We start from the raw sequence: 18299 nt of genomic DNA, 5'->3' as shown, positions 1-18299 counted from the left end.
ATGTTACTATATTATTATTATTATTTTATATATTAAATATAGCAATATGATGTAAATATATCATATTAATAGCATTAATATTACTATACTATGTTAATACATATATACATGACTATAGTATAGTATGTGTTCTAATTTTCTTTGTGTGTGTGTGTGTTCTAATTTTCTACATTATATAATATAGTTATATATTTCTATATTATATAATTACTATATAATATATTGTTCAGATAATAGATAATCATAACATATAATCGTACAATATATAATATTCATATAATATAATTAACATTCATGTCATTGTTAATACATCATTATATTACATTATTAAATATATTATTATTATTTCATCTGTTTCTTTTTAATTTTTTAATGTGGCTACTAGAAAATTTAAAACCACTGACGTGGCTCGCACCATATTTCTGTTGGACAGCGCTAGTCCACACACTATTTCTAGCCAATCCCCCCACACGCACACAAAAAACACTAAGCAGAAAGGTTGTGACGTCAAGTATACACAACAACATTTCAACATTTAATTTTATTTTCATTATTCAAGTGACGGATGCTAGCTTTTTAAACAGTCAAAAACTTACACGCTCTATGGATTCCACTGATACAACATTCTTGGAAGGGCAAAAATTATAGAGATGGAGAGCAGTTCATGGTTGCTGGGGACAGGCTGGGGGTGCTGGAGGGAAGTGGGGTGGCTAGAAGAAGGGATCATGAGGGATCCTGCTGGTGACGAAAGTGTCCTGTCCCTGTATTGTATCAATGTCAACATCCCGGTTGCGGCTGCGTAAGTCGTTTTGCAAGACGTTTCTATTGAGGGAAATAGGTCACCAGCGCAAGACCCCTCTATGTTATTACTTACAACTGGACATAAGTCCACAATAATGTCAAAATAAAAGGTTTAATTATTTGTAAGTGCAAACAAACAGTAGTTTACAAAATAAAAGTCAAATTCCTTTGTGACCCCATTGTCTGGAGATACCCAACCAATGTCTACCATGGTCAGCCTTCAAAATGTATTGCTCACACTTGTTGTTCCCCATAACCACATACCATCTTTTTACTTAAAGCTTTTTCGAAACTTATTTAAGTAACATTGCTCTTCACTGTTTTTCTTGAAATCAACTCACTTATCAAAGCTTAGTAGATCCGTGGACTTTTGCTTTGTCCTAAACAAGAATAACTTTCCAGATGCCAGATAACATTTTTTTCCCAAGTCTGCATGACATAAATACAGAACTATTCTTTGAAAGGTTAGAATGTTTCTCTTTGTCTATTCTATGTGTCTAATGTATTGTATTCACACTTTCTGCCTGTGCAAACGTGTCGCTCGTTGTCTGGGGGTCCTCCAGGTGTATTGCTTTCTGTTTGTTTTCAATGTCCTTGCATGAAAAGAAAGGTTCCGTGCCCCTAGAAGGAAGTATTGACCTTGGAAACGAGGAAGGATGAGGAGATTTCACCTGGGAAAAGAAGGAGACGAGTTCAATACCAGCTCACCCAGGGCTGAGTTCAAATAAGCAGAAAAAAATGGACTAGAAGAATGGTGGAGCCATGTGCCTCCCTTTACACCGCCTGGCTCTTCTGGGCTGTGTTATCCGCCGTGGAGAGCGTGAAAGACTTGCTCTCCCTAACCATGGACTCTTCGGTCAACATATTCCGGAGCCTGGAAGGGAGGGACTTAAGGATCCGGGAGTGGAAGCCCTGGGCGGCGACCACATAGATTATGGGGTTGATACAGCAGTTGATATAAGCAATGGAGACATTCAGAGAGTCCAAACTGGACGTGACTTTGTAGGTGCTACTGGCCGTGGGGAAGAAGGCCATCATTACCCCTGTCACCTGGTAGGGCAGCCAGAAGACGAAGAAGCTGATCACCACTGCTGCCACCACCTTGAGCGTCTTGGTGGAGCGCGTGGCACTGCGGCTCCACGTCCGAATCAGAAGGAAGGTGTAACAGATTGTAAGTGTGACCAGCGGCCACAGGAAGCCCATGACCAGCCGGAGGATAGCCACGCCCCTCTGTTTATGGACATCATGTTGGCCATAGTCAACAACACATGATGTCTTGGGTGGAAAGTATTCTTTGTGCACTTTACGATATATGAAGGAGGGTATGGTCAGCAGCAGGGCCAAGCCCCAGGCCACACCACAGGCCACCCAGGCCAAGTGGGGCCCTCTGTAGTTCTGGCACCAGATAGGATTAAACACCAGCAGAAAGCGGTCTGCGCTGATGGCGGCCAGAAGCAAGATGCTGGCGTACATGTTCAGCAGGATGAGGGAGGGGAGGATGCGGCAGGCAGTGTCATCCAAGAACCAGTGTTGGTCCTGGACGATGTTCATAAACAAGATGGGCAGTGCCAGGCAGGAGAGAAGGTCAGCCACCGCCAGGTTGAGAAACCAGATGGCGTTGATGGCTCGTTTGGCCTCGAACCCCGTCACCCAGACCACCAGGGCATTGCCTGGCACTCCCACCAGGAAGACGACCGCGAAGATCACCAGGGCAACCACATTCGGAGTGCTCAGACTACCGGAGTTGGAAGACTTATCCACTGATACGTCGGGGTCCAGGGAGAAATCATAAAGGTAGGAATCAGTGGTGCTAGTTTCCATGGAGTCCTGGGTGGAATCAGAGAGGCAGGGAGAGTATGAGTCGGCAGACAAGTGCCAGAGGCCCATCAGAGCTACGTGGTTTGGAGCCCATCACTCCACTTCTCTGAGCTTCAGGTTCCTCTAGGGAAATGGGGGACTGCTGAGGGCTGAGAGCCAGGCAGGTGTCACAGCACTTATTAAAATACTGAAAACCCTTCCATGCTGATTTAACTCCCTGCCACCCTGCCAGCTCTCCCTGAAGTACCTGAATTTCCCCCATGATCCAGCCACCAAATGGTTAAAGCCTAGGCCTGTTGCCACGTGTGGTCACAACCCATTCTGAAGGGTCAGTGCCTGTGACACACTGCTTCTTAGACATTTTTAATGTCACCAACAAACTGAGATGATATTACTAGAGAGTTACCCACCACCACCACCGCCACCGTCACCCCCGTTTGCTGCCTTGCACCCCCTGAGGCTGCTCTGTGTTCTCTGGGAATGGTTACCCAGAGAAGGCAGTGGTTGAATAGGGTCTCACATACTCAGGCACAACATTTAAGGGGCAGGGGGAGATGGAGCACTGAAAAAACTCAGTCATCAAGGTAAACAATATCATAATGCAATGTTTTAAAGAATCAAAAACAGGGGCCGGCCCGGTGGCTCAGGCAGTTAGAGCTCCATGCTCCTAACTCCGAAGGCTGCCGGTTCGATTCCCACATGGGCCAGTGGGCTCTCAACACACACATACACACACAAAAAGGCCAAAAAAAAATGTAAAAAAATATATATAAAAAAAAAAATAAATAAACCCTTTCTTAAAAAAAAATGATTAAAAAAAAAAGAATCAAAAACACTTATTTGAAAAGCTGTATGCACCCCCACGTTCATTGCAGCATTATTCACAACAGCCAAGACATGGCAAGAACCTAACTGTCTTTCAATGGATGATTGGAGAAAGAACAGGTGGTACATCTATAAAGTGGAATACGACTCGGCCATCAAAAAGATGGAACACTGCCACTTGCAACAACATGGATGGACCTTGAGAGTATCATGCTAAGTGAAATAAGTCAGATGGAAAAGGACGAGAACAGTATGATTTCACTGATATGTATGATATAAAACAGAAAGCAACAAACGAACCAAACAAAACAAACTCATAGACATAGACAACAGAATGGCGGTTACCAGAGGGGAAAGGGGGTGTGTGGGGGAGGATAAAGAGGATAAAGGGAGTCAAATATATGGTAATGGAAGGAGACTAGACTTCAGGTGGTGAGCCCACAATGGAGTATACAGATGTCGTATTACAAAGTTGTATGCCTGAACTTTATATGTTAAACAATGTGACCCCGATAAATTTAATTTTTTAAAAAATCCACAGTGAGGGGTGGCCGGATGGCTCAGTTGGTTAGAGTAAGAGCTCTGAACAACAAGGTTGCTGGTTCAATTCCCACATGGGATGGTGGGCTGCGCCCCCTGCAACTAAAGATTGAAAACGGCGACTGGACTTGGAGCTGAGCTGCGCCCTCCACGACTAGATTGAAGGACAACGACTTGGAGCTGACGGGCCCTAAAGAAACACACTGTTCCTCAATATTCCCCAATAAAATTTTTTTAAAAAAGCTTTAAAACAGAATTGTACACCTGAAATCTATGTAAATTTACTAACAATTGTCACCCCAATAAATTTAATTAAAAAAAAAAAGAATCTACAGTGGGAAAAGTTTGAATAAAGACAGGCTGCTGCAATTGCTTATTCGTTTTATGAGGCTGCGTTATTTCAGCCCACAGATTACACTCCCAGCTGGGCAGCTCTTTGCAGGATGACAGGGTGCATGAAAACATATCAGGCGCTATGGGGTTTTATGTGCAGTCCTGCTGTTTGAATTTTGGAGGTTTGTGGGGGGTGTTTTTGGGGGGGCGGTTGGTAGAGCTTTGTTTACTTTTTCAACTTGGTTCAAGCAACAGGAGGATAGTCTGTTAAGCGTAGATATGCTGCACATGTGTCCTGGTGCTCTGGGTTCCAGGATGGCTCAGCTCAGATCCCAACTGTTCTACTTGAAATCTTCATGGCCCTCAGCAAATTCCATGACTGCTCTGTGCCTCCATTTCTTTCTGAGTTAACTCCTAGCAGCCTACTGGTTTTCATGGTCATCATTCCAAAACCTCAATCTCAGAGCAGAGAGAAAATATTTGGGGACAGCAAGAGAAAGAATGAGAAATGGGAATACGAAAGCGATCTTTACTTTGCTGGAGGGAGGGCAGAAAGGATGAGAGGAACAGAGAAGGATGTGAGGTTGAGAACAAAGATCATGGTCTCTAATTACCATTTGCTATTCAAAAGAGACCAGTCTCCTTGGGGAAGGGCTGACTCCTGTTCTGGGGCAGGAAATATACAAGAGGAGCCCAATACATCTCATATTGGAAAGTAAGGAAATCTTTAATGGGGACACAAGAGACAGCTTACAACGGCTCCCACTAGTCAAAGATGGGGCAATCTGAGTATCTAATAATAAAAATAACTGTGCTAAGGTGAAGCACATCAGTAGATAAAGAGCTACGAGTTTATATTGATAATTAGAACAAGCAAACCCATTGGTCATCTTTTTGTTCTGGAAAGGGAAGGAATCAAGCCTACATCCTGCCATTTCTAAACAGAGTATATTTCAGGGAAATAAAAAAGTAGCATGGGAAGGTCGTTTTTTAGAGAAGAATCTATGGGAGGAATGATAGAATTAAAGAAAGAATGGAACTGTAGGATGATCTCCGACAACTGATTGAAACCATCAGATGAAAACTTGACGGGAATTCCACAATTAATGGGTTGGGCTGGCACCCCAAACCCACCAATCAGCATCAGCACCCTGGGAAGAGAGGCAATCAGACATTGTGTTCTATATAGAAAAGACCCAGTACCACCTACAAAGTAATTGTTTTAAAAAATCGAACGTGAATCTAATCAAGGTTCTAGATCTAAAACTACCAGTTTACAGGAAAAGCAGGGGAAAGAGGAACAGAATGAATAACACCGCAGGGATGAAATCAACCCAATCAGGCCGAGGGAAACTCAACAGGACAAATGGTCGGGTTTCTCCCACTAGTAAATGGCCTTTTTAAAAAAGGAAAGGAATGTGTCATGGGTTAAAGAGAGATTTAAGAAGCCAAAGGCAATATGGGGACCTCACTTGGATCCTGAGTAGAATAATCAACTGGAAAATAAAACATTTCTGAGACAATCTGGGACACTTAGAAACAGACTGGATGTTGGACAATAGCAAAGAATCAGTGCCAGTTTTATTGAGGGTGATATGGGACTGTGTTTATGCTAAAAAATAAATAAAAGGAGGAAGAAGGCTGTTTCAGATAGAGATACATAACTGGTAAAATGGGATATCTTGGGTTTACTTGAAAAGTTTCCAGCCAAAGAGAGGGAGAGAGAAAGGAAGGAGGGAGGGAGGACTCTGGATGACTAAGAATGTCAAAGTGTTTATAACTGTTGAAGCTGGGTGATAGGTACCGTTGGGTTCACAATATCATTCTCTCCACTTTTCTGTGTTTGAAATTTTCCATAATAAAATCAAATAAAGAACAGAGAGGTCCTGAACACGTCTTCACAGACAGAGCTGCCAGAAATGTTATGCACCCCCCCTCAAGAGAGAAAGGGTGCCGAGAGTGGCACCTAGGCTGGAGAGAACCTTGTAAGCAAGCCTGGGCCCCACAGGCACCAGACATAGTAGGAAAATCTCTGTGCAGGGAATGGAATGATCACATTAAAGCAGTATTTTTTGAGCACCTACTTTGTGCCAGGCATGACCTTGGGTCTTTCAAACCTGACCACAACCCTACAAGTAGGTTCTATTAATATGCCCATTTTATTGATGAGGAAACAGAGGCACCAGAAGGAGCAGTACCCTGTTCCAGGTCACATAGATAGGAATTCAACCCTGTACAGAGTGGGCTACAAACCCAGGCAGGCTGCTGCTGACCATCTCCAAGGACAGACTCTGGACAGGGAAGGACCGTTCAGGGGAGAGCTCTGGGGCCCTTGGAGCTGGCCCATCCCTGGAGGCCATTTTGGCACCCACCCAGGGAAAGGAGACAGAGAGAAATCAAAGGTGTCATTACAGAAATATTCAGAGCTGTATTTTCAGTACACCTGAATTTGCAGGGTGAGGTTTATACCCACTGAAACACCCACCTCATGGATTAAATAAGATAAAAAATGTTCAGGGGCACCTAGCAACGTGCCTGCCATAGAGAAGGGGCACAAGGAATGGCAGCCAAGGCTATTATCACTTATCGATACTATGATTGTTGAAGAGCTGAGCTCTTTCTCTGAACCAATCTTCTATTTCTTGTCCCTTTATGTTGCCCTAAGGTCAGCCAAGCTGATCGTAAGGGGTCCTTGCTGGTAGAGATATATTAGTGATTAAATTATTCAAGGGAGGGGGCGTCCAGATGGCTCAGTTGGTTAGAGCACGAGCTCTGAACAACAGGGTTGCCGGTTCGACAAGGCTGCCCGTTCAATTCCCGCATGGGATGGTGGGCTGCGCCCCCTGCAACTAAAGATTGAAAATGTCAATGGGACTTGGAGCTGAGCTGCGCCCTCCACAACTAGATTGAAGGACAACGACTTGGAGCTGATGGGCCCTGGAGAAACACATTGTTCCTCAATATTCCCCAATTTTAAAAAAATGGTTGACACAGTACATTTCTTTTTTAAAAAAAGAAAAACAAAGAATGGGGGCCGGCCAGGTGGCTAAGTTGGTTGGAACTCAGTGCTCCTAACCCCAAGGTCACTGGTTCGATTCCCACGTAGGCCAGTGAGCTGCGCCCTCTGCAGCTAAGATTGTGAACAACAGCTCTCCCTGGAGCTGGGCTGTCGTGAGCAGCCAGAGATCAGCGTGAGCGGCCAAGGGCTGCTGTGTGCTGCTGTGGGCTACCATGTGCTGCCATGAATGGCTGGTGGCCAGTGTGAGTGGCCGGCAGCCATCATGAGCGGCCAAGAGCCGCTGTGAGTGGCCAACTGACAACTGGAGACCGACTGCCTCAGCCGGCGGGAGCACAAGGCTCATAACACCAGCTTGGGCCAGGGAGCTGTGTCCTATACAACTAGACTGAGAAACAACAGCTTGGACCGGAGTGGGGTTGGGGGGAGGCAGAAGAAGGGGCAGGGAGGAATGGAGCCCTGATACAAGGTACAGAGTAGATGAGGCTCGAAAAAACACTATGTCGAGTGAGAGAAGTCAGACACAGAAGGCCACATATTGTAGGATTCCATGAATATGAAATGTCCAGAACAGGCAAATCCAGAGATAGAGGGTGGGTTAGTGGTTGCCAGGGGCTCGGTGAGGGGGAATGGGGAGTGACTGTTTCATAGGTGTGGGATTTCTTTTCGAGGGTGCCGAAAATGTTCTGGAAATAAATAGAGGTGGTGGTGGCACAACATTGTGAGTGTACTAAATGTCACTGAAGTGTCCACTTTAAAATGGCAAATTATATATTAGGTGAATTTTACTCAATTAAAAAAAATGCCAGTGTCATAAAGACAAGGAAGGGCTGCAGGACCGTCCCAGATGAATGGGAACTAAGGAGCCAGGACCACCAAACGCAATGTGACAGCTTGGCCTGGAGCCTGGAGCAGAAAAAACAAATTCACTCTACAGGGCATTATTTAGACAATTGGGCAAGTTTGAATATGGTCTGTAGACGAGATACTAGTACTGCATGGAATGTTAAATTTCCTGACAATGATAATTGTGCTGTGCTCGCGTAGTGAATGTCCTGTCCTTGAGAAACAGACACTGGGGTATTTAGATGCAAAGGGGTATAATGCCTGCAGCTTACTCTCAAATGGTTCAGAATAAAGATGGTAGATGATAGATAGATAGATAGATAGATAGATAGATAGATAGATAGAGATAGAGATAGAGATAGAGATAACAGATAGGGCAAATTTGGAGAAGCTGGGTAAAGAGTATATGGAAGTTCTTTGTACTATTCTTGCAATTTTTCTGTAAGTGTGAAAATATTTCAAAATAGGAAGTTAAAACTGTTGAAATATTTTCATTGGTAAATAGCACCGGCCCTGAGCCATCTCCCCCTGTCATTCCCCCCACCAGCACTCCTGCTACTCTGGGATTTTTTTCCCTCCAGGTCTCCCTGCTCCAGTCATTAAATGGTTAATGCCAGGCACAGCCGGAGGCCCCAGACCCTGCTCAGGGGGGTTCTGCAAGTTGTCAAATATTTTGAAAGTCCTCCTTGGGTGGGAGACATGAGGCTAACTTTTCCTCTGCTGACTTCACAAGCTCTCTGCCATCCTTGGCTGCAGAATGAGTCAGACCCCAAAAAAAGAGCTCCATGCTTCCTACACACACACTCTTTATCCCTCCTCTCATCAGATGACAAAACTCCTTTCCTGGAATGAGCTCACTCTGCCATTTCCTCTCATGAGTACAGAGAAAATATGCTGATTCAAACGCTTGGTGGTTTCCATCTGAGACTTGGCAAATGGCTTGCAAAGTCTGGCTTTTGCAGCAACACTAGAGATTGGACATAACCAAAGTGTCCAGCAAGAGGGGACTGGCTAAATTAATGATGGCACATCCAGGCAACAGAATACTATGTAACTATCAAAAAGAATGAAGAAGTTTATGCACTGATATGGAAGGGCTCCGAGGTGAAATAGAAAAAGCAAGGACCAGAAAATGTGTAAAACAACGAAAAGAGGAAACTCACCTCTTACTTCTCCCTCTCTCTCTCTCTCTCTCTCTCTCTCTCTCTCTCTCGCTCTCTTATTCTGTGTGTGTGTGTGTGCGCGTGTGTGTGTTGCACAGTCTAGCTCCAGAAGTAGACATAGGACACTTGTAATAGTGGTGCCCCCTGGGGAGGGGAAGTAGGGGGTGGGTCAGGCATCAGAAGGAAGCTTTTCACTGTATGTGCTTTTGTTCTGCTTGTATATAGAACCATACCAGGAGTGCACTGACCATTCCAAAAAATGGGTATTATATAGAATATATAAAAGGATTTGTGGTTCTACAATTCTGTGAGTCTAAGAAGATTCTAAGAGTATTTCTTCATTGCATAAATATTAACTGGCTAGTAGATTGGTTCCTGGTACGTGTCCTCAAAGAGGTTACGGTCTGCATGGAGAGAGTTCTCATCCCCAGTGTCAGAGACAGTAACACACAGAAGGCAAGTTCTGCTTTTTTTCTGGAACATTCCCCCCCCCATTCCTACATGGACGCAACGTCTTTAAACAATCCACCCCCAGACCCACATGAAACCATTCTAGACTGTATCCTCTGAGCAGTGGGATACAAGGTGGCAGTGGGCACCTCAGTTCTGATTTATCTTCTTAAATGTGTACAGCATCTGTGTTTCCAAATCCCTAAGCATTAAGAAACATACACACTCATATTTTGAAAATCACGTACAAAAGACTAGCCTCCAGATTCTTGTGGATGCAAAAAACTGTTTCTCAGGTTGGCAAAAACAAACGTGATATAACTGCAGATGAAGGTGTAAACAGACAGAAACTCTTGTGCACCGTGGATGTGAAACGTAAGTTGGTATAACGTTTGGCAATATCTGTTAGAAGAAGCATTGCCAGTGTTCTGGAAACCCAGATGTGGGTTCGAAGACATAATTTTCATTTTAAAGATAAAATATTAGAAACCACCTAAATCTCCATTGATAGGGAACTCCCACTAGAATATTATACGGCTAATAAAAAGAAAGAGGCAACTCCCTTGAAATACATGGGGATGATAATGATACCTTTCTCATTGGTTAAGATGAAATTAGTAAGTGTGAAGTGCATAGCACAGTGCCTGGCAAGCAGCAGGCGTTCAATAAATGCTGGTTAATAATATATGATATTCGTGAAAAAAGCAAGATGTTAAGATAATGTGTGAAACATAGTTCTATTTGCAGTGGCTGGAGGAAGGATAATGTTACCTGCATTGAGCATCAACTGTCGGCCAGGCACCGTTCTAAGAGGTTTCCATGTATTATCTCATTTAATTTAACAATCCTGTTGTCAACCACTCCCCCCACCCCCCAAAAAAAGGTTTAGGCTCTAATAAAGAATAAAAAGCATTTCTTTGAGCAAAAGGAGTTGCAACTCCAGAGATATAAATTCAGAAAGCAACCTAAACTGGTCTCCAGAGAGAACAAAGAAAGGCAGGTTCATAAAGGTAAAAACCACAAAGTGTAATTCTTTCATGAAAAGGAAGACAGGATGGCTGGCTAAGTTCACAGGGCTGGGTTAGTTCCAATATGTACATGAGGGGGGTGAAAAACTACAGGAGGAGGTCAAGTCCATGGGTGTCTCCCGCTGCTGTTCCAGGCTGTTTATGGCTGGGCCTTGAGCTGAGCTTAGCAATTAACAGCAGCTCTGAGAACGAAGGCAAGAGATGGACCCAGGCCCCTACCCTAAGAGGTCCACATTCTAAATTTAACTGACCCTCTCAGCAACACTTAATCCGTGGTTTTTCATTATCACTATGATGTAGGTTCTAATTCTGTAGGATTTTTCTCCCCATCTTAAAGATAGGAGAAGGAGACCCAGAAAAGGCAAGTCCCCTCAGCTATTCCACAGACAGGCAGAATTTGAGCCCTGTTTTAATTTGAACCCCTGTCAAATCACTCCTTACTTCATTCCCCATGCATTATCCTTGAGCACCTACGGATGGTTTCTGGAAGGATCCACCACAAACTGGTGCCTCCGGTCACCTCTGGGGTGGTGATGAAGAACCTGAGACTCCGGGGAGGGCAAGGAGAGTGACTTTTCACTGAATACCCTGTGGTAACTGGCACTATTTTATAGGGAAAAAAAAGAAGTCAAGCTAATGGTGGGCTCTGTTCTGAAGTCCTGTTGGCTCAAACCAGGTCTCAGAAATGGGGTGAGGGCAAGGAAGCAACGCCAGCCCCCTCCCTGGTTCAGCCAGTGTGTTCTCCCGTTTCCCCTTTCACCCGCATGAAGGGGAGACCATCTGGCTACATCAGAGCCTGCTCGCTTGGCTGCGGGCCTCAGGGCACAGGTGTGCAAGGGGACCTCATGTAGCCTGGACACCATCTCCTTCTGATGCTCACAGAACCCAAGGGACAGACTGGTTCTGCCACCAACCACTGAAGGACCCGGGCCATCTCTGTTCCTGCCTCAGTTTACCCATCTCTACAATTCAGAACACCTGACCACCCCGATGAGTTAACTTGACCAAACTGGTTTCCTCCCCACCTCCCTACTTTCGCTCCTGCCATTCCCGCTGCCGAGATCCTTCCTGGATCTCTCCACTCGAGGAAGGAAGTCATCTTACACACACATTTCCTGGCCTGGAGAACCTTTGGATTCCAGCCCATGGCCTGGCAGTGGCTCCTTGACAAACTTACTCCTCAGCAGCCAGGAGTGGGAGAGTCTGAGATGGGGGTGAGGGAAGAAAGGGGAGATGGAGGACAGGGAGAAAGAGAAAGAAGAGAGAGAGACAGCAAGGAGCAGGGGGGCCCAGAGAGGAGAGGGCGAGGTGGAGGGTTCCTGCACCCACACCCCTTGGAGACTCACCATCTTCAGGTCTCCCGAGTTTCCCGCTGATCAAAGGTCCCTCATGGCTGAGGGCTGTGGTTTTTAAAACCCCAAGGGAGGGTGCAAATAGCCAGGAAGGAAATGACCCGTCTCTCTCCTCTAAGGTTCTCATTGGTCTGCACGCTGGGCATCCCGGCTGGGGCTCCTTCTGTGGGGCACAGAAGGGGGTCAGAGGAGGGAAGCCAGGGCTAGGTAAACTGAGGAAGTTCCCTTCTGGTCCAAGGGGAGAGGAAGCCAGACCTCTAATCTAGACTTGACCCCTCTCTGGGCCTTGATTTCCCATTTCTCTCCTTCTAGGGCCCCAGGCAGCTGCGGAAAAGCTCAGGGGTCCAACTGGCTTAAACACCCCTGGAGTTCTGGGAAGCGGGGCTGTTGAGCCCAGCCATTCAACCAGGTTACTTGGAGGCCCAGAGAAGCAAAGCAGGTGTGTGGAAGTGGCCCAGCGCTTGAGGACTGTTAAATCTTCCTCCCTGGGGCTTTGAATTTGGCACCCCACCCCACCCCAGCCACAATCATCCTCTCCAGCCTCATTCTGGGTTCTCATGGAAGTGTGCTGGAGCCTGGATTGAGGAAGGAGCCTAGATTAGTGTCCCATTGTTGCTATAACAAATTGCCCAAAATTGAGTGGCGAAAAACAACAGAAAAGTATCCTCTCCTAGTTCTGGAGGCCCAACGTCTGAAATCAAGGGGTGGGCAGGGCCACACTCCCTCCGTAGGTTCTAGACGAGGATCTGTTCCTGCCTCTTCCCGCTTCTGCTGACTGCCCCATTCCTTGGCTCATGGTCATCACTCCAATCTCTGCCTCTATGGTCCCGTGTCCTTCTCTCCTGCTGTGTCGCAAACCTCCCCCTGCCTGCCTCATATAAGCATGCTTTTGATTACATTGAGGGTCCCCCTGGATAATCCAGGATAATCTCCCATTGCAAGATACTTGATTTATCTGCAAAGTCCCTTCTGCTACATAAGGTCATGCCACAGGTTCCAGGAATTAGGATGTGGACATCAGTGGGACCTGCTCGTCAGCCCACCACAATGAGAACGATGAGGAGGAGGAGTACAGACTCAGTCTCATTTCCCCACGCTGTTCTGCACTTCTACACCCTATCACTCACATTCTTCCTACACAAATAGTGTTTGTCTACAGCAACCTCCGATTTGGAACGGTCAAGCTTTCTTTTCACTACAAAAGTAATCCATGTACATTGCAAACCTTTGAACAATTCAAAAACGCACTCCCCCCACCAAAAAAAAAAAACAAAATGCTTTGAGAAAGCCCCTGATCGCACCGTTCTGAAATTCCTACTGTTTCATGTGTCTTCACCCAGACTTTTTAAAATGTGGTATTTGTATTTGGGTACGGACATGCTGGGGTACGATGTTCATCAAGCTTTTAGTTCCACTAAATGAAGCCATGTGTATGGTCTACATTACTCAGCAAGGATTTTGAAGATAGATTTGTGGGGATTTGGTGCTGGTAAGAATGGGGGTGTTGTTATACCGATTCTGACCTCAAGGGGGCGCTTGAGTTGAGGGAGACTCAGGACACCAGGCCATCAGGCCTCTTGATATTTTAGGACTTTGGACCAAAGTTGCATATTGCCTTAAATCATGAATTCTTCACATTTTCTCTGCCCTGAACGTTTGGTGAAGTTATGAATCCCTTCTCAGAATAACTTTTTTGCAACGTTTTATTTTACTGTAATTTCAAACTTAAAGGGAAATAGCAAGGAGAGTAAAAGCAACGCCTATATGCCCTTTACCTAGAGTCCTTCATTGTTGCATTGGCCCTGTGTCTTTAGTATGCGTCTACTGTATACTTGTAAGGGTGGAGCAGGTATCAACCAGGGTTCTCCAGAGAAACAGAACTAATGGGAGAGAGAGAGAGATTTACTTTAAGGAATTGCCTCATGCAATTGTGGGTGTTGACAAGCCCTAGGAAACTAATGCAGAACGTCTATGTCTTTATCTATATATCCACATATCTGTGTCTATATATTTATTTAGAATTTCCCTGAATCATTTGAGAGTAAATTGGAAACATCATGCCTCTTTGCTTCGCCATGCTTCAGTGTGTATCTCTTGGAGAGCAAGGCTGTTTTATCATAATTACAGTGAGCTTTTGAAAAAGGAAATGTAACATTAGTACACCACCATTATGTAATCTGTGGTCTTCGTTCAAACTTCATCAATGGTTCCAATAAAATAACGTAGTTGCATCACTACTTTTTTTCAGAATGTTTTTGTAAGTACATTTCAAAACACCTTGTTTCACTTTAATAGCATAATAAATCCATTGTTCATTTGAACCTTGCTTATTTAATCACTTTCACATTGCTAAAACTTTAGGTGGTTTTCAATATTTTTGTTCATACCATAGTGCACACCTCGTACATACATCCTGGTGCCTGTGTACAAGTATTTATGGAAGATAATTCTCTAGAAATGAAATTGTAACCCTAATGCTGGTGTCTATTCATCCTCTTACTCAAGACACAGACTGTGCTGACCACTACAGCAGCCATCAGCCACATGTGGCAACTAATTGAAATGTTGTGAGTCCAAATTGAGATGTGCTGTGAGTACACACTCATCCGATTTCAAAGACTTACTGCAAAACAAGAAAAGATTGTAAATTATCTCAATAATTTTTATGTTGTGTTTCATATTAAAATAATATTTTGTATAGGGGTGGCCAAATGGCTCAGTTGGTTAGAGGGCGAGCTCTGAACAACAGGGTCGCCAGTTCAATTCCCTCATGGGACGGTGGGCTGCGCCCCCTGCAACTAAAGACTGAAAACAGCAACTGGACTTGGAGTTGAGCTGCGCCCTCCACAACTAGATTGAAGGACAATGGCTTGGAGCTGATGGGCCCTGGAGAAACACACTGTTCCCCAATATTCCCCAATAAAATTTTTAAAAAAGAAAAATTTATGAACTCATAAAAATAATAACCATCATAATATTTTGGACAAATTGGGTTAAGCAAAATATATTATTAATTATATTATAGTTATTATTATACATTAAAGATCATTGTAACAATATAATATAAATATATAAATTAACATTACTATGACCATAATATATTAATATACATTAATATCATTGATATTAATCTAATATATAACCATATTAATATGCTACTATTATTATTTCATCTATTTCTTTTTACCTTTTTAATGCAGCTACCAGAAATTTTAAAATTACCTCTGAAACTTGCATTTGTGGATTACATTATATGTATTTTTATAGGACAACACTGCTCTAGAGCCTTTGTGCGAATTACAAAGAGGTGCCCTTTTCAGGTAGTTAGAGCCCCATGCCAGGACACACACATAATTTGACAAGGAGAGCCACTTGTGAGTGTTACCCTTAAGTTCATATTTCTCTCACATACCATATGCAACTCATGGCTTCTACTTTGGGGTGGAAGGTGGCTATTTGAGCTCCCACTACATCCCAATAGAAAGGGAAAAAGGAGTCAGCGATGTAGATGTCGAACGTTTTATGGATGAGGCTCAGAAGTGGCACACTTTACTTCCCACTCGCAGCACGTTGGCTAGAACGTAGTCACCTGGCCACACCTAGCTACAAGGAAGGCTGGGAAATCTGGTCTTGAGCTGGGTATTGCAGTGTCCTATTAAAACTCTAGTCCAGTGAACAAATGGAAAAATAGCTATTAGACGACAACTAGAAATCAGTCACAAACAACGTCAAGAAGGGTAGCTTTAATTTAAATCAGACAATCTTATTACTGTTTAAATAAAAAATTTAGCAGAGGAACATGTGTGAGAGAAGAAGGATGTGCTAATGATTTTCTTCTGGTTTACTAAAGAAAATTCACACATACTTACATTTTTCCGGAAGACAGGGATGTCAATTCAAATAATAATATTTATTAAGTCAGACAACTGAGATACACGAACAGCCCACCAAACCACCCTCACTTCTGCAAGTTTGAGGGTCCCCAAGACCCGTTCAGGTTTGATCATTTGCTAAGATTCTCAGAACTGTCTGAAAGCGATTATGCTCATGGTTACAGTTTATTACATCAAAAGGATAGAGAGTAAAATCAGCCAAGGGAAGAGATACATGGGACAGCATCCAGGAAAGTTCTATCCCCATAGCTTCCAGTTGCCCTCTCCCAGAGAAGTCATGGACTGCTCTTCCTCAGCAACAATGTGTGACAATACAAATGGAGTACTGCCAACCAGGAAGCTCGCCCAGGCTTTGGTGAGTCTTTTTGCTGGGACTTGGTCATGTAGACCTGGTTAGTGACCAACGTGGTAATCTTGGTCTCCAGCACGTCTCCAGCACCTCATGACCCAAAGCCCTCACCCTAACTCACACTGTTAGATTATCATGAGTGGCCCAAGGCCGTAAGTAAACAAAGACACTTTCATCAGGCAGGATATTCCAAGGGTTTAGGACTACCTTCCAGGGGCTGAGGGCAAAGGCCAGAGCTCTCTTTGGGACAAGGTTAAATTTTTTACTACACAGCAACCAATCATAATGACAGACTTTTCTGGGGTTAAAAGTTACTTACAGGGCAGCAGGTAGCTCAGTTGGTTAGAGCGCGAGCTCTGAACAACAAGGTTACCAGTTCAATTCCCGCATGGGATGGTGGGCTGCTCCCCCTGCACCTAAAGATTGCAAATGGCAACTGGACTCGGAGCTGAGCTGCGCCCTCCACAACTAGATTGAGGAACAACAACTTGGACCTGATGGGCCCTGAAGAAACACACTGTTTCCCAATATTCCCCAATAAAATTTTATTAAAAAAAAAAAAGTTACTTACATAGGATATAGCAACTAAATCTGAAGTTTAGATACCTTGTAAGATCCCTTTGTTAGACATATTTACAGGGGCATTTTTATGATGCAGGATCATGTCTGCTTTCCTGAAATTGTGGAGGGAAAGGGTAAAGCTTTCTTTCTTATCTTGCTGAAATTTGTTTTCACCAGGAGTTAGAAAGACCTACAGTTTCAAAATAATTGAAATGAGATTCTTTCAGCTAGCACTAAGAGAACAAAAACAACAAAAAATGGTAGGACTGACAACCCACAGAGTGGGAGACGATACATTAGCAAAGAATTTGTACCTAGACTCTATAAAGAATTCTTACAAATCGTAAGGAAAAGATAACCCAATAGAAAAATGGGCCAAAGGTTTGGTCAGGCACTTCATAAACAAGGATATCCAAAGAACCAATCAGCACATAGAAAGGTGCTGATGACTCTTCTGGTCAACAGGGAAACACAAATTCAATACAATGTGGTTCTGCTATACACATACCAGAAAGGCTAAGATGAAAATGACGGAAAATATCAAGTGCTGATGATCCTGTGGAGCAAGTTGAACTCTCATACACAGCTGGAGACAGTGAAAAATGGTGCAACCACTTTCGGAAACTGTATGATAGCTACGTGTGAGAAATACACCCCTAACCTTTGACCCAGCAATCCCACTTCTAAGTATTTACCCAACAGACAGCAAGCATGTGTCAGCAAAAGAATGTACTAGAATGTTCATTGCAGCTTTATTCATAATAATCAACAAGTGGAAATCAACCAAAAGTCCATCAACAGTAGAAAGGATAAATATATTGTATATTCGTATAATGGAATACTATATAACAGTAAGAAGAATGCAAAAACTAATAGTAAAATAACGATACATGCAACAAACAACATAGCTGCATCTCAGAACCATGCTGTTCAGTGAAAGAAGCAGACACTACACATACATACTGTATAATTCTGTTTATATGAAATTCAAGGACGGACGAAAGTAGATTTTGTTGTTATAATCCAGGATAGAGGTTATTTAGAAGGGGTAGAAACTTATCTAGAGGGGCACTGGGGCAGGGGATGGAGGGCTGGAAACATTATTTTCTTTGATCTGGATGTAAATTACAGGGACACTCAGCTGTGAAAATTCATTATGCTGTACCTTTATGATTTGTGAACTTCTCTGTGTGTATTTTACCTCAATAAAAGTTGTGGGGTTTTTTTTTAAGTAGGCCTGAGAGGCTTAAAATTTACACAATGGAAAGGCAAGGAGAAAAGGATCATGTGGCATATTGTTTTGTAACCACAGTTCCTAGCACTG

General features: G+C 43.7%; 1 protein-coding gene across 3 annotated transcripts; it reads right to left on the bottom strand.

Moving 5' to 3' along the window:
• Positions 1–516: 516 nt before the first annotated feature.
• Positions 517–12239, bottom strand: C5AR1 (complement C5a receptor 1). Of its 3 annotated transcripts, none has more exons than XM_081031595.1 (3): positions 12167–12239; positions 1843–2628; positions 517–1472 (listed from the first exon to the last, which is right to left on the bottom strand). In XM_081031595.1, the coding sequence occupies exons 1-3, from the start codon at positions 12167–12169 to the stop codon at positions 1299–1301; spliced, it is 963 nt and encodes a 320-aa protein (XP_080887721.1). In that variant the 5' UTR covers positions 12170–12239; the 3' UTR covers positions 517–1298. The 3 variants fall into 3 exon arrangements, with proteins under 3 accessions (XP_080887721.1, XP_080887720.1, XP_080887722.1); XM_081031596.1 differs by having other exon boundaries at positions 523–1472; positions 1852–2628; positions 12167–12205; XM_081031594.1 differs by having other exon boundaries at positions 522–2628; positions 12167–12205.
• Between the last annotated feature and the right edge of the window lie 6060 nt (positions 12240–18299).

Source organism: Rhinolophus hipposideros (genome assembly GCF_964194185.1).
Source record: "Rhinolophus hipposideros genome assembly, chromosome: 21".
Taxonomy (NCBI): Eukaryota; Metazoa; Chordata; class Mammalia; order Chiroptera; family Rhinolophidae; genus Rhinolophus; species Rhinolophus hipposideros.
This window is presented reverse-complemented; position numbering and strand designations above follow the sequence as displayed.